The 27,460-nt window shown below is 53.7% G+C and overlaps 2 protein-coding genes across 3 annotated transcripts; both read right to left on the bottom strand.

Moving 5' to 3' along the window:
- Positions 1–277: 277 nt before the first annotated feature.
- On the bottom strand, positions 278–6,574 carry MRM1 (mitochondrial rRNA methyltransferase 1). Its single transcript, XM_085078880.1, has 5 exons — positions 5,490–6,574; positions 5,045–5,138; positions 4,314–4,434; positions 941–1,060; positions 278–811 (listed from the first exon to the last, which is right to left on the bottom strand). The coding sequence occupies exons 1-5, from the start codon at positions 6,572–6,574 to the stop codon at positions 762–764; spliced, it is 1,470 nt and encodes a 489-aa protein (XP_084935006.1). The 3' UTR covers positions 278–761.
- A 317-nt stretch (positions 6,575–6,891) lies between these two features.
- Positions 6,892–27,195, bottom strand: DHRS11 (dehydrogenase/reductase 11). 2 transcript variants are annotated; one of them, XR_014855765.1, is made up of 7 exons: positions 27,018–27,195; positions 18,022–18,231; positions 12,658–12,752; positions 11,909–12,038; positions 11,252–11,366; positions 10,612–10,677; positions 6,892–9,503 (listed from the first exon to the last, which is right to left on the bottom strand). XR_014855765.1 is itself a non-coding variant. In XM_085078538.1 (7 exons), exons 1-7 carry the CDS (start codon positions 27,147–27,149, stop codon positions 9,462–9,464), a joined length of 768 nt encoding a protein of 255 aa, XP_084934664.1. In that variant the 5' UTR covers positions 27,150–27,194; the 3' UTR covers positions 6,892–9,461. The 2 variants fall into 2 exon arrangements, 1 of the variants encoding a protein (XP_084934664.1); XM_085078538.1 differs by having other exon boundaries at positions 11,252–11,344; positions 27,018–27,194.
- Positions 27,196–27,460: the final 265 nt, after the last annotated feature.

The following is a 27,460-nucleotide window of genomic DNA, read 5'->3' as shown; positions in this document are numbered from 1 at the left end:
GTTAATGAGGAATCCTATGCGAAGGGCCACAGCAGCTAAATAAAATAATTAAGGTGCTAAGTGATAACATTCTTTTGGCTCTCAATAACTCAGCCAGCCTGGTTTTTCTACCAGGATAGTTGCAGATGAAGCAGGACAGAGGTGTTGGGGCAGCTTGGATCAGCCCAGCTTGGAAAGGAAACTTTCCTGGAAGGAAATGAGCTCCAGATTCCTCTTCCCACCTAATCCCAGTCTGGATTTACACAGGACACAGCATGGATTGATTTGAGCCTACAGCCAATCTTTACAAAAGCTTTATTTCCACTTTTCCCCACTCCAGGTGTTCTCCAACAGCTCCTGTCCATCATTGGGCAGGGTAGCTGCACACCAGCTTACAACCAAACACAGAATCACCAATCCCAGCAGTTCCCAGGCACAGCTGGCTCTGCCAGTGGCACTTTGACCCACAGCCCAAATTGTCCCAAAGTGATGCACAAAGTCCCCTGGGCACAAGCAGGGAGCTGGCAGCCATCCCTGGGTGTTCTCCTGCCAAACTGGCTGCTTCCAGCCCTGTCTGCCCTCCCCTAGCTGCTCCTCCAGGTGTTACCTACAGCACCAGGGCTCTGCCTTAGGTGAAAAGTCAGGAGTTTGGTGGTTCCTGCAGCAGCCAAAACGCAGCTCAGGTCACTGGGGCTCTGCCTGCAGCTCCCAGTGGTGGTGGAGAACCTGGGAAGAGCATTTCCACATCCACAGCCAGCAGCTTCCTCCAGCAAATGGGGATTTCAGTCTCCATGCCTCCGTTTCTGGCTGCAGATGGAGTGCAGGAGAATACCTGTCGGAAAGCAAAACCAAATAAATATTAAGGGATTTTATTTTTGTTTTTAACAGCAAGAAAATGGTTCAGTGGGGCTGGCAGTCTGATTCTGACATGCAGAAGTTTGGTGCTGAGAGCTGCTCTCACCTGTAGCCACGGAGACGTTGAGGGACTCGATGCCAGGGTGCAGCGCCCTGCCGGGGGGGATGGCCAGCATCCGGTGGCACTGCAGCTGTGTTTCCAGGGAAATGCCCTCCCCTTCACTCCCTGCACGGCAAGGACACTGCTCAGCTCAGCTCCCAGCCACCTCCTTACACCTTTCAGTGCAGTTCTGTTTGTGCTCTGCCTGACATTTGCCCTGAGCTCAGTGACCTCAGCAGCTCCAAACAGCACCAGAGGGGAGCCAGGCACTTCCTTTCCTTTCCTTCTTCCCTTCCTTCTTCCTTTCCTTCTTCCTTTCCTTTTTCCTTTCCTTTTCCCTTCCCTTCCCTTCCCTTCCCTTCCCTTCCCTTCCCTTCCCTTCCCTTCCCTTCCCTTCCCTTCCCTTCCCTTCCCTTCCCTTCCCTTTTCCCTTTTCCCTTTTCCCTTTTCCCTTTCCATCCCTCCCAGATCTGTTCTGCATCACCCAAAGTGTTTTCCAGGACTACCTGTGCAGAGCACAGAGCACAAACCCCCCGTGGCAGCAGAGAGCTCCCTGTGGCCACAGGGACAAGGCAGCCAAGGGGCCACAGAGCTGCCCTGGGCCACCAAACCCCCTGCTATTGGCAGCGACAGCTCCAGCCCTGCCAGCACACCCACCCACAGCTTGTGCATGCAGACAGCTTAACCAGAGGCTCCAATTGATTAGTTGTTAAACCATGCAGCAGCCCTGATGGGCTTGGGCTGATACACTGGTGAAACAGAGTTGAAATCTATCCCAGGTCATTAGGAGTTGTTTGACTCACACTGTCACAAAGGGAAATGGGAAGGGAGAGGCTTTAAGCAATGCTGTGAGCAGACAAGGGGAAATGCAGAGGGCCAGGACCTCCCAGCCTGCCTGGCTCTCCCTGCAAGGACCCAAGAATCCTCCCACCCTCGTTATTCAGAGCTGCACAGGCTCTGAATCCCACACTGCAGGATCAGCAAACACCATCCCAAACAACACCTCTGGCAAACAGGCTCAGCCAAAGCTCCTCTCCAACAGCCCCCTGAGCTGGCTGAGCCCCAAACTGTTGGGGCACACTGATCCCCCTGAGCACACAGGGCTGGCAGGGTCATTATTCCCAGTTCCAGGCTGGAAGCTGAGGCCCAGACTCGTGTTTTACCAGGCTGATCTCACTGGCAAGGTGTAAGGAAGAGGATGCTTTGGGTAATGCACCCTGCATCACCTTCCCACGTGGAATCATCATGGCAAAAGCTCTTTGGCTGGGGTCAGTGAGCCTTCAGAAATCCCAAACCCCATCCTAACCAATCTTTGCCTCCAGCAGTGCACACAGTGACAAGGGGGAGCCAGCCAAGGTCACAGAGTGACACCAGGAATCCAAGCCAGGCCTCCCATGGCCCTGCCTGGCTCCTCACCTCTACTCCAGGGATGCTTAAAAACCCCAAAAATAGTATCCTAGGAAAGTTTTACACCATGGGATTCTCCAGCTGGGACAGCAGCAATGGCTCCTGGAGGAATCCCCTCCTGTCCCTGATAAGGGTCTTACAATTCCCAATAAAGGCACCCATTTTGCTTCCAGCTTTTACAAAGCTTTTTATGGCTCCAGCTGCTTAAAATAATTAGGAGCCATAAATTCAGGGCAGAAAGACTTGCACAGTGTGACAGGAGGGAGTATTGACTGAATCAGATGAAATCCTGGTTTATACTGAACAGAACACCTCCCACTTCAGACCTTTAACTTCCACCTCTCAGCACTGACAGAGCTCAGAGAGCAGAGCTTGCTGAAATCACAAAACACATAAAAAGCTTTTACAATTAACACCACTGACAGCTGCAGTTTCCAGTGCAGGAAATTCAGATACAGCAGCAGGAAAATATGCAATATTATCATCTCCATGAAACCATCAGCTCTGTGAAGAGCCTCAAACCCTGAGCTAAAGACTGAAGGTCTAAGAAGAACAAATGACCCAGAAACTCTTCCCACTCAGCCATCTGAGTGCTCCCAGTCTGTCCCTGTGTGCAGCAGGCTGCAGGCTGAGGCTGTCTGTCACCTCCAGCCATGACTCCAGAGCAGACAGCATTAAGCTGGACTGTCCAAATCACTCTCTGCCAAGCCAGCGAGGATGCCAGGAGGGGGAATTGGAGGCTGCAAGTGCTTAACTTCCAAGACAATCTGTGTGGTGCCAGGGAGCTCCATCCCAGGCTGAATTATCTCTGCTGCTCCCTGCAGCTGCAGGAATGCTACATATTCAGATCCAGGACGTTCCTCCCAACAAGCCCAGCGTCGTCTGACTGTAATGTTCAATTTTCTTTTCAGCCAAGAGTTAGTGCTCAGCAGAGAGTTGAAATCATTACTGCTGCAAGGTCCAGGAGCTCTCCTCATGCATCTACCAATCAGCCTCCAATCTCCCTTGACAAAAGGATATTTGGGCTTTTTCCTGGAGAAATCTCTCATAACTCAAGGTAACGACACCACTGCCACTTCCAGCCTGCCTTTCTCGGGGTGTTGTCACCGTTTGTGGGATGCATTTCCTTGTGGTCCATCAGCAGCACTGCCAGCCCCCCTGCTCCCCCTGGAATTCAGCTCCACACATCTTGCAGAGATGCCAGATTTGCAGCGTTGTCTTGTCAGTGTTTGCAGGAGTTCAATAAACATTTTAATTAAAAGGAATGTGCTCCGAGCCAAGGCAACCCCAGCACGGGGCAGGATTACAGCCCCTGCCTGGCTCAGGGCCAGCAGGACTCTCTTCCAAGTGGAAGAGCTCAGAGCAGCTCCTGTGCCAGGTGACAGAGCAGGGGACATGGCATGGCCACACACAGGTGACTGGTGCAGCACTGCTGGGGGAATTTCTTTCACTATTCCCTTTCCCTTCACCTTCTGGGAGGCTGCACAAGCCCAGAGTGTGCCTGCAAAAGCAGCAGGGTGGGCAGAGTTCCCTGCAGGAATTGCCCAGCTCAGGTGCTCAGGGAAGCAGCAGCCACTGCTCCACCAGCTCCTCATGGTTCCTCCCTGGGCACGAGGCATTCCTGCTTTTCAAGGGGAAATTTGGGACTCTGGGGAGGTGTGGTGGTGTTTCTCACCACCCCAGAAAATCCAAATTTGGGGCCAGCAGAGGATCAAACCCCTTCAGAACACAATGCCAACCCCACCCTGTGGCTGCCCTGACCCAAAAGTGCCACCAGACCCTGCTGAGCTCCCTGTGCATCCATCCTGCAGCTCCTGCTGGGACTTCATTCACAGCCAGGTAATTCCATGATTCCCTCCCAGCTCTCCTTTTCCAGGCAAAGTCCCAGAGCTGGAACAATTTGAGTGAAACATCCCCCTGATGCTCTCACAGCTGCTCCCCACCCAGCCCACAGCCCAGGAACTGCAGATACCTATGACCACAATCAGGGGTTTATCCCACTGGAATTCCGAGCAGCTGATGACAGGAATATCTTCCACATCCTCAGGCCTGCTGACTGTTCCCACCACTTCCCAGCCTTCTGCACTTTTAGCCTAGAAAAGGGAAGGAAACAAAGAATTGCCAACTTTTCAGGCTTAAAAAGAAAATAAGTCATGTATGCAAATGTGCAAACATGCAGACACTTTTTTTTTTTACGTTTTCAGTTAAGCTGACTATTTTTTTTTGGCATTCTTTAAATTTTTATCACCTGCTCCCAGTTTAAATCCCCTTTATTTTTCCATGTGCATTCCCTTTCCTTTCCCAGCACATCTAGCAAAGGTCCCCCTCTCCCCTTCCTGCATAGGTACACAGTAAAAAAATTCCCCAGCTGCTCCCCCCTGCCCTGGTTCCTCCTCTTTTCCCTGCTCCGAGGCTGCTCCAAAGGCTGCCCAATGCTGCCATCGTGTGCCTGAGCCCCGGGATGCTGCTCTGCCACACATCCAGGGAGGGAAAGCAGACAGAATGACAGCCTCAGGATTCTGTGGTACCACCAGCTCCAGGAAAAGCAGCCATCCTCTCTCCCTACCCAGTGCTGTGCCCATCACTGCAGTCCCACAGCACAGACACTGCAGATAACTCAGGGCTTCTCCTGGGTGGTACATGCAGTGCTGGAGCTCTCTTGGAAAGAAAGGGGAAAAAAAAAAAAAAAGTGGATTGCTGTACCTTCAAGAAGCCCTGGAGATCATCTGTGCTGTAGACATCAAAAACCTCCATGGCTCCAGCGCTGGCTTTGCTCACTATGGGGGTCAGGGGGCAGCTGCAAGGGGGAAAGGATGGGAAAGTGTCATACAGGAGGAATTCCAGGTGGATTTTTATTTCTGTCCTCCCTCCTCCAGCAGGCTCACTCCACACCCCACTTCCTTTATGAAATATTTTCTTAGGGAGAACAGGAAGGCTCAGGAATTAACCCAGAAAAAAGGGTCACAGGTGGGACAACCGAAACACAGAATGGGTTAAATCCAAAAGAATGGGTTAAAACCGAAAGGGAGAGCCTGGAATCCCACACTGCACAGCCTGCGGAGCAGCAGCATCCCAAATTCTGCTCCAGAGCTCAGCTGCTGACAGACCCAGCCTGGAAACCCCTCCGGGAAGGCAGGAGCATCCCTACCTGTTGCTGCGGCTCGCCACCACTCTGTCCACCCCCAGGAAATAGGCGGAGCGCAGCAGAGCGCCCAGGTTCATGGGGTCCTGGATGTGCTCCAGCAGCAGCCACACGGGCCGTGCCCCGCTCCCCGCGTCCCCCGGCTGCTCGCTGTCCCGCAGGCTCCTGAAGGGCAGCGGGGCACACTCCAGGCACACTCCCTGGTGCGGTCTGCCCCGGCTGAGCGTGTCCAGCTCCCGGCCGCTGACCCGCAGCACCGGCACGCCCCGGGCCGCAGCCTGCAGCGCCAGCTCGGCCAGCCGCGGGGACTCTCCGCCGGGACACTGCTTGAGGAAGAGGCGGAACAGCGCCCGCCGCGCCCGGCTCAGCGCCAGCCAGCACGGGGCCACCCCGAACAGCACCTCCGAGCCCCGGGCTCGCGGCAGGGACAGCGCCTTTGCCCGCAGAGCCTTTGCCCGCGGCGGCTTGCCCTTGTCCTGCTGTGCCCGCAGCAGCTCCCGGCCGGTGCGCGATGCCCCGCTCTGCCCGGGGGGACCCCGCGGGAGGGCGGGCAGGGATCGCGGGCCGTGCGGGAGGGATGCGGGGAGAGCCCGGCCGGCATCGCCCCGGCCAGCACCGTCCCGGCCAGCACCGCCCTGCCCTGGCTCAGCGCCGCTCGGGGCCGCGGGCTGGCGGCTGGAGCACAACCGGAGCGCGGCCCGGTGCAGCCCCAAAGCCCGGTACAGGCGGGGCAGCAGCGCCCGCTCCATGGCGGCCAATTCCTGCCCAAGGGCACCGGGAAGGGGAGAGAGAACACCCAGCCCCGCTCCGCGGCCCCAGCCGGACACGGACAGGGCCTGCAGGCGCTCCCGGCCACGCGCACGGGGCCGCGGGCACGCGCAGGGACACGCGGAGAGGCACGCGGACAGCCGCACGGGCACGCGCACGGACACGCGCGGCTCCGCCCGCTCCGGTTCCGGCGGCAGCGCGCGACCCGCCCGCCCGCGGCAGCGCCCCCTGGCGGCCGGGGGGAGCCCCGGTACCGGGAATGAGCCGGGAATGGAGCATCCCGGAGAGACCCGGGAACCGGGAATGAACCGGGAATGGAGCATCCCGGACAGACCCCAGGAACTGGGAATGGGAAATCCCAAAGCCCCCGGACAGACCCCAGGAATTGTCAGGAACAGAACATCCCAAAAACCCCAAACAGCCCCGAGAGGATCTCCTGCTCATTTGACAGGACAGGTGAGCCCAACCTCCCCAGGTAACTCCCGACACAACTCGATGCTGTCCAGCCCTGGAAAGAAAATCTGTTTTTCCTCATAAAGACCCCAAACTGAAGGATTCTGCTTGCATCATTCACCAAACAAAGGTGAACAAAGCCTGCTCTGCTTTAACACAAAAATAACCAAACGCACCACAAACGAGCCACAGTGTGCCTCTCTTTTTATTCTTTATTTTACAGTTCACAATTAGAAACCTACTGATAAATTACACAGTTCACCTATCCTCCCATTCGAGGGGTTTGACTGCCCTGGAGTCGTGTCCCATCTCATCCCAGGAAGGTGGCAGGAGGTGACACTGAGGTCACCCGAGGCCACAAAAGCCACACTGAGCCCTCCATGGCCACACTTCGAGGGGGAGATTACCAGGCAGCAGGGATGACCCCCTAAAACCACACTGCAAATGGAAAAATATACTGCACATCATTTCAAGGTTACTTTAGAGACTTACAAATGTTCTTGGGGGAAAAAAAAAACAACTTTCAGGGCTGCAGGGCAGCCAGGTTGTATTTGCAGGGAACAACCACCTGGCCAAACCCTTTGTCAGGGTTCTGCATCTCAAGCAATTCTCTCCAAATCTTCCTCTTACAGAGCAGGAGGTGTAAAACTCCTCCTCAGCCACACATTTCAACATCTGCTGAACTCTGCACATGGCTGCTGCCACAATTCAGTGTTTCACCACATCCCTGCTCAGGTTTTCTGCTCAGAAGTTCCCAATTTCTCGAATTTTGGGGGTTTTTTTGGCCTCTTTAATAGCTCGACCACCTTCTCTTAAAGATGGCACACACTGCCCAGGGAATCCACACAAAGGCACAGCCTTGGCATCCTGGAGCAGGGCAGTGCAGGACTTTCCAAGGGGCAGGAACTCCACTCAAAATAAATTAAAAAGCCAAATCCAGGTGCACTTTTCAGTAGAAACTGGATGAGGAATGGACAGAACACGCCATGTGTTAGTAAAGAGGAAAAAAAGGAGCAAAATTGCCTTTTGTTTTTTGCCATCATGAAGGAACAATTTTGCCAGTTTTCTCCTTGTATCCTGCTGCAGCTGCTCGCCTTTGGCACAAGGAATTCCAGGTATCACAAGGTTTAACTCATAGCAACACTTCAATACCAACACTCAGCACTTACACAGCGCCTGTCGTGCTCAAAGTGCTTTACAAAAGCTTGTGAGTCCTCACAACACCCCTGTGAGGTAGGTGAGAGTTATCATCCCCGTTTTCCACCCGGGGAAACTGAGGCAGAGAGGTAAAGTGATTTGCCCAAGGCTGCACAGGGAGGTGAACTCGTGTCTTGGTGGCCAAATTCTGGTCTCCCTCGCCATGGGGTGACACAGATGAACTCCTCCCAGGGCTCTCCTGGTGTGAGCCAAACTATCCAACCTGAACTCCCCAGGCTCTCCATCCTCTGCTCTGACTAACTGACCATCCCAGCTCCACCTGACCTTCTGGAACGCTGCCTGGAGTCCAGCAGGAGCTGGACAGGCTCTGCAATCTTAAGGCAACGTGTCCAGCAGCTCCACAGAGAGCTGGACATGCACAGACCACCCTGCAAAGAGTTCTGAGACAACTCCAGCTCTGCTTCAGGGCCAATTCTCTTCTCCCTCATCTCAGAGAAAACCCAGAGCCAAACACTGGGGCTGCACCAACACCAGATCTCACCCAGACCTTTCACCTGCTGCTTTTTGTAGCCAAAATGCCCCTAAAATCTCTCCTCATCCCAGACACCTTCGGCACGGCTCGCTCCACACTTTCTCTCTCTCTCTCTCTGAATTTGTGTCTCTGCACAGAAATAAACTTCCACCATTTCCAGCTCCTCAGCACCAGCATTTCAACAGCACCAGAGCAATCCACGTTCCCAGAAAAGTGTCAATGCATGCAAATATCACACACAGAACATCGAGAGTGCTGGGAGATGATACCAAGGATAGAGGTGAGCACAAGACAGCACACAGTTTAGTTTTTATTAAAAATACCCAACAACTCACTCTGACTGTAACTATGCCACTTATCCAACCTGCACAAGGACAGGTGCTTTTCCTCCAACTATTTACCTACCTAGAAAAAAAAAAAAAAGAGAAATATCAAGCACACACTTTTATACTTCCTCAAACTTGGCAGGCATGATTCATGTGAAGGGGAAAGGGGGAGGTGGTACACTGGGGTTAGGGCAGTGGAATACAAAAGAAATAGAAAAATATCACATGCATCATTACCATCAGTAATCAACCTGATGAAAATAAACCCAAAATATCAGATGGCTCCATGTATGACATCCACTGAAAATCTCAAACCCTAAGCACACTGAAGCTGGCAAACATCTTGTGCCACTTCACCTAGGTCCACACACAGCATCAGCAACTGAGATCAAACAAACCTTGAAAAGAAAGCAAAAGGAAGAATAAACCAGCCTGGAGACAAACAATCTTCCACAAACCACTTCCCTGCAGTATTTTCAAATACATTTTTACTCTTAAGCAGTTTCAGAAAGGAGTGGGGGAGAAAGAGACCCACTACGAGTTTGTGTTTGTTTCTTTTCTTCCAACTGGCTCAGCACCAGCACCAGCTCAGAGAGAGGGAGAGAAAAATAATTCTTCAAACATGATCCTTGGTACTTGATTAAAACGTTGCCAGCCAGCTGAGGGAACCCTGGGCTGCCAGAGGGCTCCAGGTGGAGTGGGCACGGTGCTGCTCATGGTCCTGCTCATCCTCCTCCCCTGCTAGGAGATCTGCTCCGTGGGCCTCATCTGGATATCCCCAATCTGCAAGAGAGCAGCAAGGGATTGCTCTGGAGTCCTGGATTGCACTGGAACCCTGCACTGCAATCCTGCAATGGAACCATGCACTGCAATCCTGCACTGCAATCCTGCACTGGAACCCTGCACTGCAATCCTGCACTGCAATCCTGCACTGAGCACTTTGCTGCACAAGCTGTGCCCAGCAATGAGCCTGATTAACTGAGGTGTGAGGAAAACAAAGGTGGAAGGAGCTGCTCTGCCTTCAGCAGGAGGTAAAAGCTCAAATGGGCATGGAGAAGGGGCAGGATGAACCTGGTTACAAATCTCAGGGCTCCAGGATTCAGCTTGGTTCTGCTGCCAGAGCAGCCCCAGGCAGGGTTTTTATCTTTTGAAGCCAGGAAAAGCCAGTTATCCCCAGGGATCCAGTGCCAGGAGACACGAATTGCTCCAGGGAGCAGAGTTCAGCCGAGATGCTGAGGAACCTCTCGTGGTCAAAGTCTGCTTCCCCAGCAGGAACTCTGCACTGGGATCATGGAATCACAGACTATCCTGGGTTGGGAGGAACCCACAGGGTCACCCAGCCCAGCTCCTGGCCCTGCACAGACACCCCAAATCCCACCCTGTGCATCCCTGCCAGCATTGCCCAAACACTCCTGCAGCTCTGGCAGCTCTGGGAGTGTCACCATTCCCTGGGGAGCCTGGGCAGTGCCTGACACCCTCTGGGGGAGAACCACAGCCAGCTCAGCCTTTGCTGGGTCAGCAGGGATGGGAAGAGCCTGAGCAGTGCCATCCCTGAGCCATCCCACAGCCTGAGCAGTGCCATCCCAGTGCCATCACAGAGCCACCCCACAGCCTGAGCAAACCCAGAGCCCCAGCAGTGCCACCCCAGTGCCACCCCAGAGCCATCCCAGAGCCACCCCACATCCTGAGCAAACCCAGACCCCCAGCAGTGCCACCCCAGGGCCACCCCAGTGCCACCCCAGCGCCCCAGCAGTGCCATCCCATTGCTGCCACCCGGGCAGTGTAAACAAACATGATCCCTGCTAATCCCCAGCGCAGGCTCCCTAAGCTCCCAGCTGATCCAGAGGCAGATCAGCCAGGCCAGGGCTCACCCCCAGCCCCCCCAGCCTACCTGCACATGGGGAGGGGCACTGAGCACATAGATGACAGCGTTAGCCATATCTTCAGCTTTCAGACACTGCAACGACAGCAAAGAGGGTCTCAGTCAAAGGGCATCATGGAAAAGCTCCCCACAGGGTTCCTCCTCTGCTGCCCATCAATAGTGAGGCTGGACAGTGTCACTGGGGCATGTCCAGAAAGTGCAAGCCAGCAGGAAACACCCAATCCGTTAAAAATCTAACAAAGGAGGTGGCTGGTGCTGCTAATTCTCCGACTGCTGTGGATAATCTCCCTGCTGGCACGGTGATTCTGCCATCCTTACAGGAATTCCCCCAGGAAATCCCGTGCCAGCACTTCTCCTCAGGCTGGCACCTTTGCTGGTCACATCTTCCCTGCAATAAAGAAGGCACAGCCTGCAAAATGTCAAAGCTGGCTGATTCTTATTTACAAAAGCATCCAAAAAAAACCAAAAAATGTAAGGAGTTGGAAACTGAACCCAAATGAAAACCTACACGGTGTGTGACCACCAGTGCAAAATTTGAGGTTTGGGAGCTGGGATTTGAGAGCATTCTCTGGGATGCTCAGCTCAGTCCAGAGGCTGTTCAGTTATAAGCAGAGCCACTTCCCTCTGTTTGCATTCCTCCAAGTCCTACCCGGATGCTCTCATAGGTGGCAGCAGCTCTCTCGGGGTCGTTATCATGGAGTTTAAAAGCAAAACCTGTTTCCACCAGTCCTGGAGATATACACTGGAAAAAAGCAGAGCACATCCTAATAGGATTTGTAATTCCCTTTCGCTAAAAGAATTTTTTTTTTAAAAGAAAAAAGGATGAGAAAACTTTTTTAGCACTGAAAAAGAAAGAAAAAAAACAAAAAAAACCCCAAACAAATGAAAAACAAACAAACAGAAAAACCCCAAACAAAATAAACCAACCCATCCCTTTTTCTGTGACTCTCCTTTCCCACCCATTTTTTAAGGGAACAGTTGAAGAGAGCAGACTTTGCCTTAATTCTTGTTTTGGCAGGTACCTCTGGTGGGTCCTTCCCTCTTCCCACCCCAGAGGGACAGAGAAACAGAATAAACCACAGAAAAGTTCTGCCTGAGAGCCAAGAGCCCAGCTGACTGCCTCCCTCTGATGTGATCCCCAACACTCCCACCCCAAAAAATCCCTTCCCAGAGCAACCCCACATCCTCAGCAGAGAGCACAGTTTGCTGCAAGATTCCTTGCCCATTCCCAGCGTGCTGAGCATCCCCAAAGGGCACAGCTGTCCCCCATGGCAGCAGAGAGGGCAGAGGAGCAGAGAGCACTCACTGTGGCTCTGATGTGGGTCTTGGCTTCGCGCAGCTCCTGCCGCAGCCCCTCGGTCAGCGCTGTCACCGCGTACTTGGTGGCACTGTAGAAATGCACCACCGACTGGGGCACCACGCTGTGCCCGTTCATGCTGGGGACAGAGCACAGGGGACACGGCTGGAGGCTGGCAGGCACCAGCAGGGCACTCAGGGGTTTCTCCCTGGGTTGGCATTTATTATCCTTTTCTCCCTGGTTTGGCATTTATTATCCTTTTCTCCCTGGTTTGGCAGTCCTTGCTTTAGACCAGTGAAGGTTAAGTTTGGAGTATCAACCACCACGATCCTTGGAAAACCCCATGGGCACTGCTCCATCCTCTGCTCTGACCAACTGACCATCCCAGCTCCACCTGACCTTCTGAAACGCTGCCTGGAGTGCAGCAGGAGCTGGACAGGCTCTGCAGTCTTAGGGCAAAGTTTCTCCCTGGTTTGGGATTTATTATCCTTTTCTCCCTGGTTTGGGATTTATTATCCTTTTCTCCCTGGTTTGGTAGTCCTTGCTTTAGACCAGTGAAGATTCAGTTTGGAGTATCAACCACCACAATCCTTGGAAAACCCCATGGGCACCACAGCAAGGTTGAAACTCTGTGCTTAAATCCTTCCTGTGAGGCAGGGAGGAGGAGGAATCCCCCCTGGCTGATCCCACCCAGGGCTTAAATCCTCTCTGTGCTGCAGGAAGCCCCCGAGGCTGCTCCCACAGCCCCCTTTGTTCACCTGTTAATGTTAATTATGTGCCCATCGTCGATGTTTCTCTCCTTCATGGACTGGTAGGCCTCCCGGGTGCAGATGCTCACAGCCATCACATTGACCTGAGGGGGAGAAAAAAGAAGAAATTGAGCCCAGCAGCTCTGCCTGGCACCCCCTGGCTTGTCCCTCGTGTGCCCAAAGCATGGGATATCAGCTCCAGCCCCTGTCACACCACAATTCCCAGGAAAACCCAGAGAGGGAATTGCTCATCCTCACAGCTCACACCTGACAGAGGGGCACAGACACCCAGAGAGAGCAGAAATAAATGGATTTGATTGTTTTGGGAAAGCCCAGACTAAGGGAGAGCAAACCCCACTCCCCACAGAGCTGGTGGTTGTGTCCTGCACTGACCACGCTGGGGTCTGGGCAGCTGGCAGGGCACTAACTGCAGGTAATTAGGTCACCTCTTTAACGAGGAAATCCCCAGATCCTGCCTGTCAAGAGCACCAGAGGCTCAGAGGAGTCACCAAAGAGCTCCCAGGGCACACAAACCAAAGATCACTTTGTGCCACAGGGAACACCACAGTGGGCAACTCACCCTGGGGGTGTGAAAGCCACTGACCTGCTGCCATTTCCCTCAGCCCCAAGGGGTAATTCATCCAACCCTTTGGGATTCAGGGTTTTCCAGACTCCTGCTCTTTGGACCAGCACTGCCCAGCATGCCCTGGCTGGGTTAAACTCAGTCCTATCACCTCCACAACCATTAATGCACCGCTGCCTCCAGCACTGCCTGGCCATAAAACACAGTCAGAGCTCCCAGAAGATAAAGATAAGGAAATCCTCCCAGCTGGAATACAAAGGGCCCAGAGGGACGTGCAGGACTGATGAGCAGGAATCTCAGCAGCAGTGCTGATTGCTCAGGTGGCTGAGATTTGGCAGAGTTTGCTGAGGGCATCCAGAAAGGACGTGACTATCCTCTGGCAGCTCCTGTCAAAGGTTATGTCACTGTGCCAGCTGAATGAGCAAGGCAGAGAGATCTGAACACACTGCAGTGAGGGAAACCTCCAGGAAGAAGTGATTTTCTGATGAATCAGAAGGCAGGAGCCACTGTAAATGGGTGGAGCAGCAGGAACAAGGCCATGTGGACACCAAGGGATGGGGATCATCACTGGGAAAATAAAGCACGAGAATGGGGCAGAATAACTTGGACTTGCTGGCACAAAAGGACCAGCAGGAGAGGTTTGGAGGAAGGGATGGAGCTGGGAGATGCAATTACTGAGCAGCACAACAAAGAGGAGCAGGGTCAGCTCAAGGATCTTCCGGTCACTGCTTTTGTCTCAGTCCTTCTTCCCCATTCATTGCCAGGGGCCATCCCCGAGGGTTTGGTCTTGGCCAGAGATAAACAGGGAGTTTGTGTGAGCGTGGGAGCAGCCAGGCAGCACCAGTGGAGTCATCACCCCCTCCAAGTGCACTTTGCTCGAGCTCAGTCACTGCTGGGCACCTCACACCTGGAACTGCAGAGATAAACCTTTAACCTGCTGCTGGGGAATTCACCTGGGCTCAGCGAGGAGGAGAATGAGCAGAGAGGGCAGCAGGAGAGCTCCTCAGCACTGGAGTGAAGCCCAGAGCAGGCAGGGGGTGTGCAGGTTTTGGGATTCCATAGGGAGAGTGGGAATCACCCACTCCAGCCTGATTCGGGCTTTTGGGATATGGATCTGGGAATCCAAAAAAACCCTTCGTGACAAACACCATCCCTGCCTCCCTCCCTGCCCCAGGATGCCCCAGCAGCTCATTTTTGGAGCTCCCAGCTCCATCTGCAAAGGCCACTAGAGGGTAACATCCTCCCAAAGGCGTGACTCAGGGAGCAGCCATTCCAGCGTGGGCAGAGTTACAGCCCTTTGACAGCTCCTGGCAGAGCAAGATCCCAATCAGCAGCCACATGGGAAAGTCCAGAGGCCTGCGATAAAACCCCACAAAACAACGGGCTGGAAGGCAGCTGAGCTGGGACTGCCTTTTCCCACTAGCACAGACTGGGTTTTGGGGTGAAATCCCATTTCAAAACGTGGATCAGGCACTGGGGAACCTAAAAACCTGCCTGGAAAATGAGCAAGCCTGCATCACTCCGAGGCTGTTGTCACAAATATCCACACAAGAGGCATTTCTCTGCCTCGTTCTGCCTATGCCTTAAGAGGTATTTTAAGGAAAAAAGGTTCAAAGTTCCCTTGGCAAGGATGGCCAACACACCTGGGCTCTGCTCACTGCCCAGGGACAGAAACCACATTTCCCAGGAATTAATGAGCTCCAACTGCCAGATTAGGGAACACAAAAGACTCTGTTCCTAGAAGTGCTCAGCACTTCCCTTCCCAGAAGCATCCAAAGGAGCACCCCAGCTCCAGAGCACATATGGAAAGGCAGGCTACAGCAAACATATCCCTGCACAGATGGTTTAGAAAAGCAACAAGAACAGAGCCTGGCTTGTCAATGGATAATGCCAAGAATCAAATCCGTGTCTGTAGGAGAGAGAGGATTGTGGTGTGTGTCCTGAGCTGGGAAAATGGGGAGTTCAGCTTGAATTGCTGGCTGGAAAGGTCAGTGGGTAAAACGTGCAGGAGCTGTCTCTGTGTGTACACAGCTCCTCCTGCACTTCAGGACTTTGCTCCAGCCCCAAGGAGCACTGAGGGAATGGGGGAAGCTGTGAGCCAGGGGAGGATGGGCTCAGAACCTGCCCGAGGTGACACCTTCCCTCCCTCCTGCACCCACAGCAGATCTGCTGGCTGGCAAGGCAGGGCTCTGTGCTGCTCTGAAGCAACACAGCCACGATTGCAAACATCAGCCTCCTGCAGCTTGGGAATGAATACCAGGCAATAAAGAACTGGAACATTAAAAAAAAAAAAGGAATAAGTAAATGGTAACGTGGTTTTCACTGTTAGATATATAGCAAGATACTGAGAGGGGAATCTGGAAGGAGACAGAGCCTCAAAGCTCATAAAAAATGCATGGAAGCAAAAATCAATTTACCAAAAAGGATAAAACGCCTTTAATTTAAGGCCCTAATGCCTCCTAAATCGATGGATCAATGGCTGTTGGGAAACTCTTCCCCTCCTGCAGCCCAGAGGTGCCCTGGAACTCTCCATCAGCATCTCCCAGTGTGCTGCTCTCCCAGGAAGCTTGGGAAGGATCCTCCCTGCTCCCACAGAGCTCTGCAAAGCCCAGTGGCCCGTGAAAGGTGCTGGCAGCCTTCCCTGCCCCAGCCCTGCCAGGGAAAGGGCCATGGGCTGCCATGCAGGGGGGTTGGCCCTGCTGAGCCCCCCAGCCCTGCCACGGCGCCTGCACTGCCTGGAGGCACAGACGCTTCCAAGAGACACTTCCAAGGGACATTTCCAACAGAAATTTCCAAGAGGGGAGGTTGCAGCCACGAAACAGGGGCACAGAACAAAAGGGAGAACTCCACAGAGCTGTTCCTACCCCTCAGCAGCAGCACAGAAAGCAAAGCCCAGGCTTGCTGGGCTGCCCAGGCTGGGGTGGTGAAGGGTTTGGCTCTGCAGAATCGCAGTGCTTTGCCTTTACATTGAGGTGGGAGGGTTTTTCAATTAACACAGAACTCAGGAGCCAAGCCAGCAGCTGCTGGGAGGATGGTGAGAGGAAAATATCTGCCAGCACAGGGAGAAAGCTTGGGTGTCTCAGGCTGCTCCCAGTGCTGCAACAGCATTTCTGCCAAGCGGCGAGAGTCAAACGGATCATCCCCGGGAATAAAACATTCCCCCAGCCTGGTTTCCTGATGCTGCCCTGGTGGGGTCACCACCCTGCCTCTCCTGCCACCCTTCCAGCACCCCAAAGCAGCAGCCACAAGCTGGGGGACCCCACAGGCTCCCCGATTTTGAACCACTGTAAACACCAGTGTGGGAGCATCTCACACAGGACAATCCCCTCCCCAAAACCTTCCTCCCTGAACGTGGTGCAAGGTGAGCAGCCAGGGGAGGGAATGTGGATTGGGGGAGGGAATATGGACTGGAGAAGGGAATATGGACTGGAGAAGGGCTTTCAGCTGCAAGAAGCCCCAAGACCCCCCAGCCTGTCCACCCAACAAAGAACAAAGGAGCACAAGGGACACACAGCATCCCTGGAGGGACCCACACACCACCCAGCCCCAGGGAGCAGGACAAGGAGGTGACAGGGCCCAGGTGACCCCCAGGGCCCGGCGGTGCCCTGCTGAACACCAGCTCAGCCTCAGCTCCACTTCACTTCATTTTCTTTAAAGCCTCCATGGCAACAGGGGCCGGGAGATGCGGCTGTGCAGTGACCCAGGCTGGCAGCCCACAAAAGCCTGCCTGGGCAGACAAAGCTGAGCTGAGCTCCCTTTGGCTGCAGTCACAGCAGCCAGCAGTCGGGCCAAAATCCTAACAAGAACTTAATTAGCCAGGATATGGCAGCTCTTGCCCTGGCAGCAGGAGTCTGAAGCCTCAATGTGCTCCTCTGTTTCGCTTCGCTCAGCCCCAGAGCCCAGCCTGGAGGAGCAGCCAGGGGAGCTGACGTGTCCCAGCTGACTGCACTGTTGGGTACAGCAGCCCTGAGCCCACTGCTTCCAGCAGCTTTTCAAATGTGTCCTTCCCTTTCCCAGGACAAGCTCTCAGAGCTGCTGGAGGAGCCACAAGGATTACTCACAGCCACGAGTCCCACTCCTGCTCCTTGAGGAAAACACTCCCAGGAGCAGGAGGAGGTGGCAAAGGAAGGGAAATCATTTCAGGAAAAGCTCCTGGTTCAGCACTCCCCAGCCAGAGCTGCAGGAAGGGACATTGCAAGGATACCCAGAGCAGAAAAGAGCCCTCACATAATGCCAAAAAAAGGTGAAGGCACACAGAGATGCCCAGCAGCACCTCAGGACAGGAGCAGCCAGGGAGAAGCTGAAAATTGGACAGGCCATGGGCACAACTCCCATTTCTGCACAAGAAATGCTCTCATTCACATCCAGCCCTAACCAGATTATGGGCAGAAAATTAAGCTATAAAGACAAAAAAGCATTACAGCTTTTTAAGCCAAAAAGAATCTGCCCATTTTTACAACCCACTGCCACAACTAACAGGATTAGCTGCAAAAGCCAGCGCTTGGCACTCGATTTCCTGGTTTATTGAAGAAAAAAAAAAAAAGAAAAAGCAAAGTGAGGCTCTCCACCCTTCAGAAAGCTAAAGAAAAAATGCTGCAGGAGGTACAGAGTGTTTCCATCCTCCAAGGTGAGGGCTCAGGATGTTTTCCACTCCCCAAGCAGCAAACCTGAGCCACATCAGAGCAGCCTGGGCAGCAGGTCCTCAGCTCTGGGACGAGCAGATGGGGACAAAGGTGGCCAGAAAAACCAGCCAGGTGGCCCAGCCCCTGCTCCCTCTGGGGGATACTCACGTCTATCATGGTCCTCCAGCCCTCTGTCCTCCCCGAGAGCAGCGGCTCAGGGCGGGCCAGCCCTGCGTTGTTGATGCACACATCCACCCCCTGGTGAAGGGTCTTGATGGCAGAGAACATGGACAGGATCTCCTCCTCGTTGGACAGGTCACACTTGTAGGGGATCAGCGTCCCTGGGTAGCCAGCGCTCTGGCACTCAGCTGCCAGCTTCTGGGGAGAGACAGGGGTGGGGGGAAAACATCAGGGATGGGGGAAAAAACATCAGGGATGGGGGAAAAAACATCAGGGATGGGGGAAAAACCATCAGGGATGGGGGGAAACAGGGGAAACAGCCAGCAGGGATGGAGGAAATAGCCATCAGGGATGGGAGAAAACAGCCATCAGGAATGGGGGGAAATAGCCATCAGGAATGGGGGAAATAGGGGAAACAGTCATCAGGGATAGGGGGAAATAGCCATCAGGAAGGAAAAAGCCAGCCATCAGCCCCCCTGTCCCCGTGGAGCAGCTCATCCAGCCATTTCCTGAAAAACCCACCTCAGGGCTGACACGGCTGCAAAGCAGGCACTGGGGAAGAATCAGTGTGATGCTAATTAAGAAAAAGGAGATCTCGCTGTCCACTAGAGGCTGAGTGTTTCAGCCTGTGAGCATTGGGTTGAGGATGCTCTCTGCTCGTCCATCAGCACGGGCAGTGCTGCTCAAGGTGAGCAGAGCTGGCAAAACACACAGAAATCCTGCCCTGGTGCCAGGCTGCAAGTCTGCCAGGCTGGCAGAGGATGTGCCTGGCAATTCCTCGTTAGCCACGACCAATAATTGCTCCAAACAGCCCAATCCCTTGTCAGGCTGGGTGGCACAAAGCCCAGGAGAGGCCAGGAGGTGCTGCTGGCTGCTGCTCTGCCACCACCATCCCCAGGATGCCCTTCAGCCCTGACACTAATGAGAAGCAGCAGCTCCTCCCTGATGTGTCCCAGCGGTGACAGTGACAGCTCGCAGCGCCAGGCAGGAGCCACATGATGTCTGGTTCCTGCGGGGACACTCTGGTGACAAACGTTCACGTCACGCCCGCGGCGGTGGCACCGGCAGGACATGGCAGGGGTGCAGTACAGCCCTGCTCCTGCCACGGGCAGCTTTTCCACTCCTCCCTGCATTCCCAGGACTGCAATTCCCAGCCTGAGCCAGGCTCAGCACAGGAATCTCCTGGGTGTGATGGCACATGGAGGTGGCTGTGGAGCTCCTGCCCTGCAGAGGGACCAACACCAGCACCACCCAGCCCTCCCTGCACCCCCAGCAATCATTTGAAGCTCTCTGGGGCAAGTGGCTCTGATTGCTAAATGATTTTTGTGTTTCCCAGCAGCTGAGCCCACCGCAGAGCTGGACCCTGAGCTTTGCTGCTTTACCTTTCCCAGAGCACAAACCCACCCCAGCCCTGCCTGCAGCTCTCCTGCCTGCCTCCCAGCTCAGGGAAGGCACTGCAGCAACACAAGAATGATGATTATTGCTCTCACAGAGCAGGGACAGCCTGAGCCCAGCCGGAGATCGATCCATCCCAGCAGCATCAGCATCCCTGGAGAGCCCTGCTGGGGCTGGCCTGACAGCAGCTCTGCCTCAACCAAGGTGCCCCTGGGGCTGAATCCTACCTCGGTGTGCCCTCCTGGGGCTGCCTGCACTCTGCCATGCAGGAAACCTCGGTGATGATGTGCTGAGAGCAGTGGAAATATATTCCTTTTCACCATCGCAGTGCAATGCTGGATAAAACTGTAGAGGGGGAAAATCTGCAAGAGCAGCACTTAGAAAATTCAAGGCAGTATGAAGGGCTGCTGGAAGGTTGTAAACTGCTCCAGGGATGGGGCATTGCTCCTGCAAAGGTACAGGAGGGAAAAACAGGTGGAGAGTGTGGATCAGGTAATGCCAAAGATGCTCAGAGGTGACAAAGAGGAGCACAGGGAGTTGGGAGGAATCTCAAATGCCAGGGACATGGCTGTGGGTTGTGGTCCTGGAGCTGCCCATCCTCTCTTCCCACTCACCCTCCAGGATCACCAAGAGAAAGGACTTTTCTCCCTGGCAGAAAATCTCCTCTGCCACCACCGACCAGGGAAATCAAACCTCTCTCCAAACCTCTCTCCCTGTCTGCTGTCTCGACTCAACACAGATCCTTTCATCTCTCAGGCTGCACTTGTGCTCACAAATTCCCTTTGAAAAGCAAGTGCTGACATCCAGGCAGGGCTGAACGTGCTTCAAGCATCCACAGATAAAGAGTCATCACAGGCTCTTCAAAGCAACATCAACTGCGGGCAACTTTGCGAGAGACTTTTGAAAAGCGACTCTCTCTCGGAGCTGCAGAGCTCTCAGAGTTTTTTTCAGAGCGACCATTAAGTCACTCAAGTGATGCTCATTCTGGTTTGAGCACGCCACATGCACGAGGAGTGGAGGAAAAAAGGAAAAAGCTGGTCTTCCAGATGTTGTAAACAATTTGAGAGTGAGCAGGTAATGCAGCAGCAGTACAGACAAGGTGAGCAGCTGGAGAGGAAAATCTGAAATAAGAATTATTTGGGTTGGAAGGGACCTTAAAGATCATCCAGTGCCACTCCATCCACCACCTACCACTATCCCAATGTGCTCCAAACGCTGTCCAGCCTGGCCTTGGACATTTCCAGCATCTCTGAGCCACATCATTATCTCTGGGAGGCTGGAAATGGACAGTCAGGTGCTAAAAGGACACCTCCCATTTGTGGGATGGGTTTGCAACGTTAAGAAACCCTCAGCTCTCCCCTGAAGGGGTTAATGCTCCCTGTGCATATGGGCACAGTGCCCTGCATTAACACTCAGTCCTGGTAAAATGGTTTTACAGAACTAATTGATAGAAAAATGTTAAGGGACTCTTAAGGGGAGGGGAAAAAAGGAAAGAGTCACGTAGGGCTTTATTTGGCAAACCATCCCATTAACTTCAGACACATTGAGTTCAGAGAGATTAAAGCCAGAAGAAGCCATTAGGTAATTTTTAATCTAACCTGCCATTCATCACAGGTTACTTGTGTCCTACTGACTGAGCTCGGGCTTAAATACAGAACTGCACCAAGAAACCAACTGGAAAAGCACCCAAGTCACCCCAATTACTTTTGCTATCTAAAGGAAATGGAGGAGAAAAATTCTAACAACAAAACAGCATCACAGCTGTGAAGGAAAACTGGGGGTTTACCAACCCTTTCACTGCACTGACTGGCAAGTCTGAAGCTGCTGCTAATTAAGATTTAATAACAGTACAGCAGCATAATAGAGATGTAGGGTGAATAAAGCACTGGAGTGAGGTTTATTTCTTTATTTCCACAAACAAGCAGAGCTGTGTCCCCACTGTCAGATGGAGAGAGTCACACTGAGCACCCTCTGCCCACATGATCCAAGGATAAACATTACTCCACACTTCTTGCCAGGCTCTGCAGCCAGGCTCAGGCTGAGCTGTCACATCTCCCCGGAGCTGAGCTGTGCTCCCTGACTGCTCCAGAGCCACACTGCCCTTTCCCAGCACTTCAGCATCCCGGGATATGCTCTTCCCAGCTCACCTAATTTCCAATTCCAGCGTCACACGTGAGCCCTGCAGGTCCCTGCCACCTCACACAGTCCCTCCCCACATCAAGGCACTTTTCCTTTCCCCTGCTCGCTCCAGGCTGGCGTGGGGGAGGAGGAGACACTGCTGTCACCGTGACAGCTCATTAGAGCAATGTCTCTGCTCTGCTGTGAGCTGTGCCCATCTACACCCAGCCCAGCAGAGCCTCCTGCCCTCCCCAGCACCCCAGCGCTGTGGCTGAGGCTGGAGCTGCTGTCTGGCTGCCCATGGAGCTCCAGCAGCCTCCAGAGAGCCAGCAGATGCTCCAGCATCACCCCTGGGGTCACTGCTGGGGTTGGACTGCAGCCCACAAACACCCAGCTGGGAGGGCAGAGCTTCTCCCTGGCACCCTCACCTGCCTCCTGTGTCACCTTCACCTGCCTCCTGTGTCACCTCCACCTGCAAAAACTGCTCATTTCCATTAAATCAACCCCCAGCTCACCCTGCAGCAGTGAAGGTCTGAGATGCCCTGCAGATCCAAGGTGTGAGCAGAGGTTCATGGAAAGCAGGACACTTCCACCCCGAGCACAACATCTGGATGTTGATCCAACATCTGCAGCAACGCTCCAGCCACGCTGGCTTAATCCCAGCTAAGCTGGGAGAGCTGGGGCTGAGAGAGGACAGAAATCTGGTATGTCACAGAGGCAGGGGCACAAAGCCACCCAGGACATGGTCAGCCCAGAAATCACCATCAACACTGCCCAGGAGAGAGGGATAAAACTCAATTTTAGCATAGCCACTACTTTCTGCAGAGCTTAAATTTAACAAGCCCCAGGACAAACAGCATTGTGTTTTATCCATGACCCTGTTCCAGGCTCTTTCACTCCTCCCTGCTCTGGGCTCTCTCCTCAAACCCAAAACCAGCCACCAAGTCCTCTCCATGTCCAACTCTGGTCCTATCCCACCTTCCCAGGACAGCTGCCAGTTTTACACAGGGAAACTGAGGCACAGCACAGCCACCTGACCTTCCCTGCAGCACACACACCCCATCCCTGCTCCAAAATCCCAGGAAAGTTTTTTCAGGGGTTATTTATTTGTGGGGCTCTGAGCATGGCCAAGGGAACAGAAGAGCAGCAAGGAATGGGATCTGCCACAAAGAGACATTTTTAAAGCACATTTTGGGGGAGAAAGAGGAAGAATCCAGCCTGGTCTGAGCCCCCTGAGCTTCAAGGCTGGGGAGAACCATGGGGACATGGAAACCTTTATTCCCCCCAGTCTGGGCAGCAATTATGGGATCTCTGCTGTTTATCAGGGAAGGATCAGCTCAGGGACAAGAGGCAGTAAAAGCACTTCAGAGGCCTTGAGCGCCCACCAGCCCCAGGCAAAGCCTTGGCCAAACACACAACAAGCCCTTCCAGAGGCCAAGGAGATCCTGAAGGCCATCCATTGCTCAGGGACCATGATTTGGGATTATCCTGCCTGCAGCTGCTCCTCCTGCCCCAGGAGTGACAAACCTGTGGTTTTGGGATCACCCCACAAAGCCACCCCTGCTGCAGAGCCACAGGGACACCCCAGGGACAGACAGCCCCAAATGGCACCAGGTGACCTCTAAACCATCCCTGATCTACCTGCGAGTAATTAAATCCACATTCAGGTGCTATGAAACAATTAGCTGTTAATTACCCTTCTCAGAGCACCCACAGGGTCCACAGCCTCCCCTGCAGCTCAGGGCTGGGCAGGGATCTTGGGAGGGACAGGAGAGCCCAGAAATGGATGCTCAGACCCCACGAGGAAGACTCAGCTCCTTCCTCCTCCTCCCATGGAGGAGAGCATGGAGCTCCTCAGGGACTGAGCTGCTCCAGCCTGCAACTGCTCAGCTTATCAAAGGCAGTTTCCTGGGCAAGATCTAACCTTGGCAAAGCAGGCCCTGGTTATAAATGTTACCTTTGATCAATAGCTGTCACCAGTGCATTGGAATTAATTGGTCAAACCTTGTCTCTTAAGCCAGGTTTATTGCTTCCTGCACGGCTCTGCTCTCAGCGCTGCCACAAAGACAGGAATAAAATGGATTTCTTTTGGAAAACAACATCCATGGTGTCCCTGGGCACAGCAGAGCGAGGTGGCCAAGGGGTGAAGGAGCTGCTGGAAGATTTCTAGTGATCTGGAGCAGGTGGGGATGTCCCACCTGGAGCATCACCCCTCAGTGACAATCCCAGCCACGCTCCAGATCCATGGATGCAGGGAGAGCACCTGCCAGCACTTCTCTATAAATGAAAAATAAATTATTTTTATCACAAAAAAGCAAATCCCCTGGGAACAGCTCCCCTTCTGCAGTCCCAGAGAAAAGCTGCAGAGTCCCTCAGTGACTTTAGCTCCCATCTCTGAGCCAGACCCTACACTGACCACAAACCCTCCCAGTTCTTCCCCCACCCCAGGGAATAACCCTGCACAATAAAACTCACACATCTCACTGAATAAAAGACTAAAGAGGGGTTTGCCAGCCAGGACAAACATTCTGTCCCTTGCATGTGCAAATTCTCCCCTATTTCATGCTGCTGCAAGGAGTCACACACAAACCACAAATCCCTGGAAAACACGAGGAGCAGGGAAGTTGAGGAGCACCAGAGTGGCTGTGGCTCTAAATCTCAGCACCCAGGACACCCCAGCAGCAGCAAGGAGGTCCCTGTGAGGCTGATCATCTCCCAGGGAGCATTTTCCCCTCCAAGCTTGCTCTTCCAAGCTGCTGCAAACGCTTGGCTGCCTCAGGAAAGCTCCTGACTTGGAACGCGTGGTGTGTCTGGAGAGCAGCAAACAGTGCCTGAGCACATGCCAGAAAGTCCTTGACAGCTGTTAGTACCTCCAGGCTCTGCATTTAAAACAAGCCTTCAACCTGAATTACCTCCTGGCATGCAAAAGGAAAATAAAGCCAGTTTAATTCTATTTTATTCCTCGATGTCTGACTGGGAAAGTTAGTGTTTGATGACCCACATGAAGCGTCTCTGGTCACAGAAGCAGCACGAGTGGGGCTGGTTGGGAGCAGAGAGGGAAACACAGCCAGTGGAAGGGGGAAAAAAATCTTTCTGCAGGTTTTTGGTTTTTTTTTTTTTGTGAGCCATTAACGTTTTTATTTCAGAAGTCAAATAAAGACCACTGGAGTTGTGACACGGGTTTAATGCCAAACACGCAACTTTGCAAATCCTTCGTTATCTTGCCTCAAGCCCTTATCTGATTTTCCAAGAGATTAGGAAATCTTGACATAGCATTTATTGCCCGAGCTAAATCCCCACCAGACAACCTGCTCTTTCAGCCACCAGCTAGCTGGAGGTTACAAAACCACCTCACACAGGGGCTCCAGCCATTTCACCTAAAAATGGGTGACTTTAATGGATTTTAACAAAACCTGATGGTTTTGAGTTACAAAGTGAGCTCTGTATTCCAGGTTGGACACCCTAATGTTTGCCCTCTTTCCACTTCAAGCTGGAAATTCATTGGATTTTAGAGGAAGGTGGCAGAGGGTTGGAATGGGATGGTCTGTGAGGTCTCTTTAACCCAAACCAGTCTGGGATTCTGTGATTCTGTGAACTCCAGCTGTGAAGCTCTGCCAACACCAAACCCTCAACTCCTTCCCATTCCTCTTCTCTCCTCCCTCTATCACCCCATTCCAGCCCTGGATGCTTCCCAAAATCAGAGCATCCCTCAAATCCTCACCAATCCAATCCCCAGAGGCACCTCAATAGTTCCAATCCTGAACCAATCCTAAATCTTCCTTTTTTTTTTGTTTTTTAAGGAAAAGCCTCAAGGTGAATCTCCTGGAGGGAAGCTCCACCAACAGCTCTGCCCCAAAGCAGGGCAGGATTTGGCCCCAAGCTCCCCCAGCACCCCTGGCAGGCAGGAGGGGATGGAGCTGTTCCCACAGTGACCCTGGATCCCCCCAGCCTCAGCACCTTCCCTGCCCCGAGAGGGCAGTGCTGCTGGGATGTTCTTCCTCGTTAAGGAAACATGCTCGACAGTAAATAAACCCAGAATAGCAGCAGGGCAGAACACAGTCCAGACACCCTCCACAAGTGACAGACACTCTTGGGTGGCAGGGAGGGAGAGGGACAAACATCAGCTGGGTGAACACGTGTGTGGAACGCCACAGGAGGTTTGGGACTCAGTGCATTTCAAATAAAAAAGCCAGATTTTACAGCACTGCTCGTTGTTAAACCTATGCTGTGGTTTAGGTTCAGAAAGGAAGGAACTCACGTGAGCACCAGAGGAAAACACAAGTTTTCACTGATTTCTTTCCCAAATGAGAAGATTCCAAAACAAAATCCGAGATAAGGGAGCTACTGGGAACAGCAGTATTGGAAACAACTTTCTGCAGGGGAATGGGAAGCAACAACATCCTTTAGAGCATCCTTTGCCAGGCACCCTGAGGCTGCAGGAACACATTAAACACTGTCAGCTGCACGTGGGAAAGCCTTGGGAGAGCTCAGCTTTCCCTGCAAGCCGCAGCATCAAAACGCTGGGAAGTCCAAAATTAGAAGCAAAGCCCAAAGGACAGTTCAGCAAGTCACACTGGTGTTCTCTCTGCGAGCAGTGCCTCGGTGATAGGCAATGGAAAAGGGGAAAAGTTTGGGTTTTCCCAAGCACTTCTTGACTTAACCTCACTTAGCAACACCACCAATGCCAAGCCGTGGTTTCCATGAATTTTGGAGCATTTATTCTCGGTGCAGTCAGCTGTGCAGAGTTCTTATCATCTTGGCTGGGGAAACACAGCCCTGGATATTGTACAGGTCTGCTCCAGCTCCGCAGACACCGAAATTCAAGCTGACTAACTTATTTTCTCCCTCAAAAGAAACTTCCCAAATGGCAAATAAGCTTCAGCTCGTGGCACTGCGAGGCACACCGAAGCACCCAGCCCCAGAAAGCATCCCGAGAAAACACTTCTGCTCAGCATCTCTATTCCCCAGCCAGCGCCAGGAGGTTTGTGACGGGGCTGGAGAGATGCTCCTCGTAGGACCGAAACCCTATTTGAAATGAACTCCTGAACACGCCCTGCCCACCCAACAGAGGGGCAGGAAGGGGCAGCAAAGGGGCAGGAAGAGGCAGAGAGGGGCAGGAAGGGATAGAAAGGGATAGAAAGGGGCAGGAAGGGGCAGAGAGGGGCAGAAAGGGGCAGGAAGGGGCAGAAAGGGATAGAAAGGGGCAGAAAGGGCAGAAGAGGGGCAGAAAGGGCCAGGAAGGGCAGGAAGGGGCAGAAAGGGACAGAAATGGCAGGAAGGGCCCCGCAGCGCCCGCAGCCCGACCCGGGAGGATGCTATTTTTAACCTCCACAAGGATCACCTCCCCAAAACCTCTCCAACCAGCCCCGCTCCTCGCCCAGCTCCTTCCCCCCTCCCCGGGGCTGCGGGATCGGGCTGCCCGCGGCATCCCCGCCCGCCGCGGCCTCTCGGGGAGGAACCCCCGGCCGTACCTCGATCTTGTCGACGCTGCGGGCGCAGCCCACCACCTTCATGCCGTGCTGCACCAGCGCCCGCGCCACGGCCGCGCCGATGCCCACGGAGGCGCCGGTGACCAGCGCGACGCGGCCGGTCCAGCGCTCCATGGCCCCGGCGCGCCCCGCTCCGCTCCGCTCTCCGCTCCGCAGGCACAAAGCGCCGCCCGCCCGACACGCCCCCGACACGCCCACCGTGGCCACGCCCTCCGGAGCCACGCCCACCCTGGCCACGCCCAGCTCTCCTCCGTGCGCTGAGTTTGCGGGGGCTCGGCTGAGAGCGATGGGATGGAGGCGTGGGGCAGTGAGCCAGCAGCCAAACGAGGACTGGGGAGGGATGAAATGGTGTGGAGAGAGTAGAGAACAGGATGGTGAAGAGGCTGTTATCCTCCTCCCCAGGACGCTCAAGTAACTCCCAGAAA

The sequence above is a fragment of the Lichenostomus cassidix genome, chromosome 19 (genome assembly GCF_008360975.1).
Source record: "Lichenostomus cassidix isolate B80296 chromosome 19, HeHo_3.0, whole genome shotgun sequence".
Lineage (NCBI taxonomy): Eukaryota > Metazoa > Chordata > Aves > Passeriformes > Meliphagidae > Lichenostomus > Lichenostomus cassidix.
This window is presented reverse-complemented; position numbering and strand designations above follow the sequence as displayed.

Excerpts from the sequence above, each read along its gene's own strand:
- MRM1 (XM_085078880.1), bottom strand. The coding sequence starts at position 6,574 with ATGCTCCATTCCCGGTTCATTCCCGGTTCCCGGGTCTCTCCGGGATGC. Across the intron at positions 4,435-5,044 it reads ATCTCCAGGGCTTCTTGAAG|GCTAAAAGTGCAGAAGGCTG; the intron begins GTACAGCAATCC and ends TCCCTTTTCTAG. Across the intron at positions 812-940 it reads CAACGTCTCCGTGGCTACAG|GTATTCTCCTGCACTCCATC; the intron begins GTGAGAGCAGCT and ends GCTTTCCGACAG.
- DHRS11 (XM_085078538.1), bottom strand. The coding sequence starts at position 27,149 with ATGGAGCGCTGGACCGGCCGCGTCGCGCTGGTCACCGGCGCCTCCGTG. Across the intron at positions 18,232-27,017 it reads GCAGCGTCGACAAGATCGAG|AAGCTGGCAGCTGAGTGCCA; the intron begins GTACGGCCGGGG and ends GTCTCTCCCCAG. Across the intron at positions 12,753-18,021 it reads GCTGGAGGACCATGATAGAC|GTCAATGTGATGGCTGTGAG; the intron begins GTGAGTATCCCC and ends TCTCCCCCTCAG.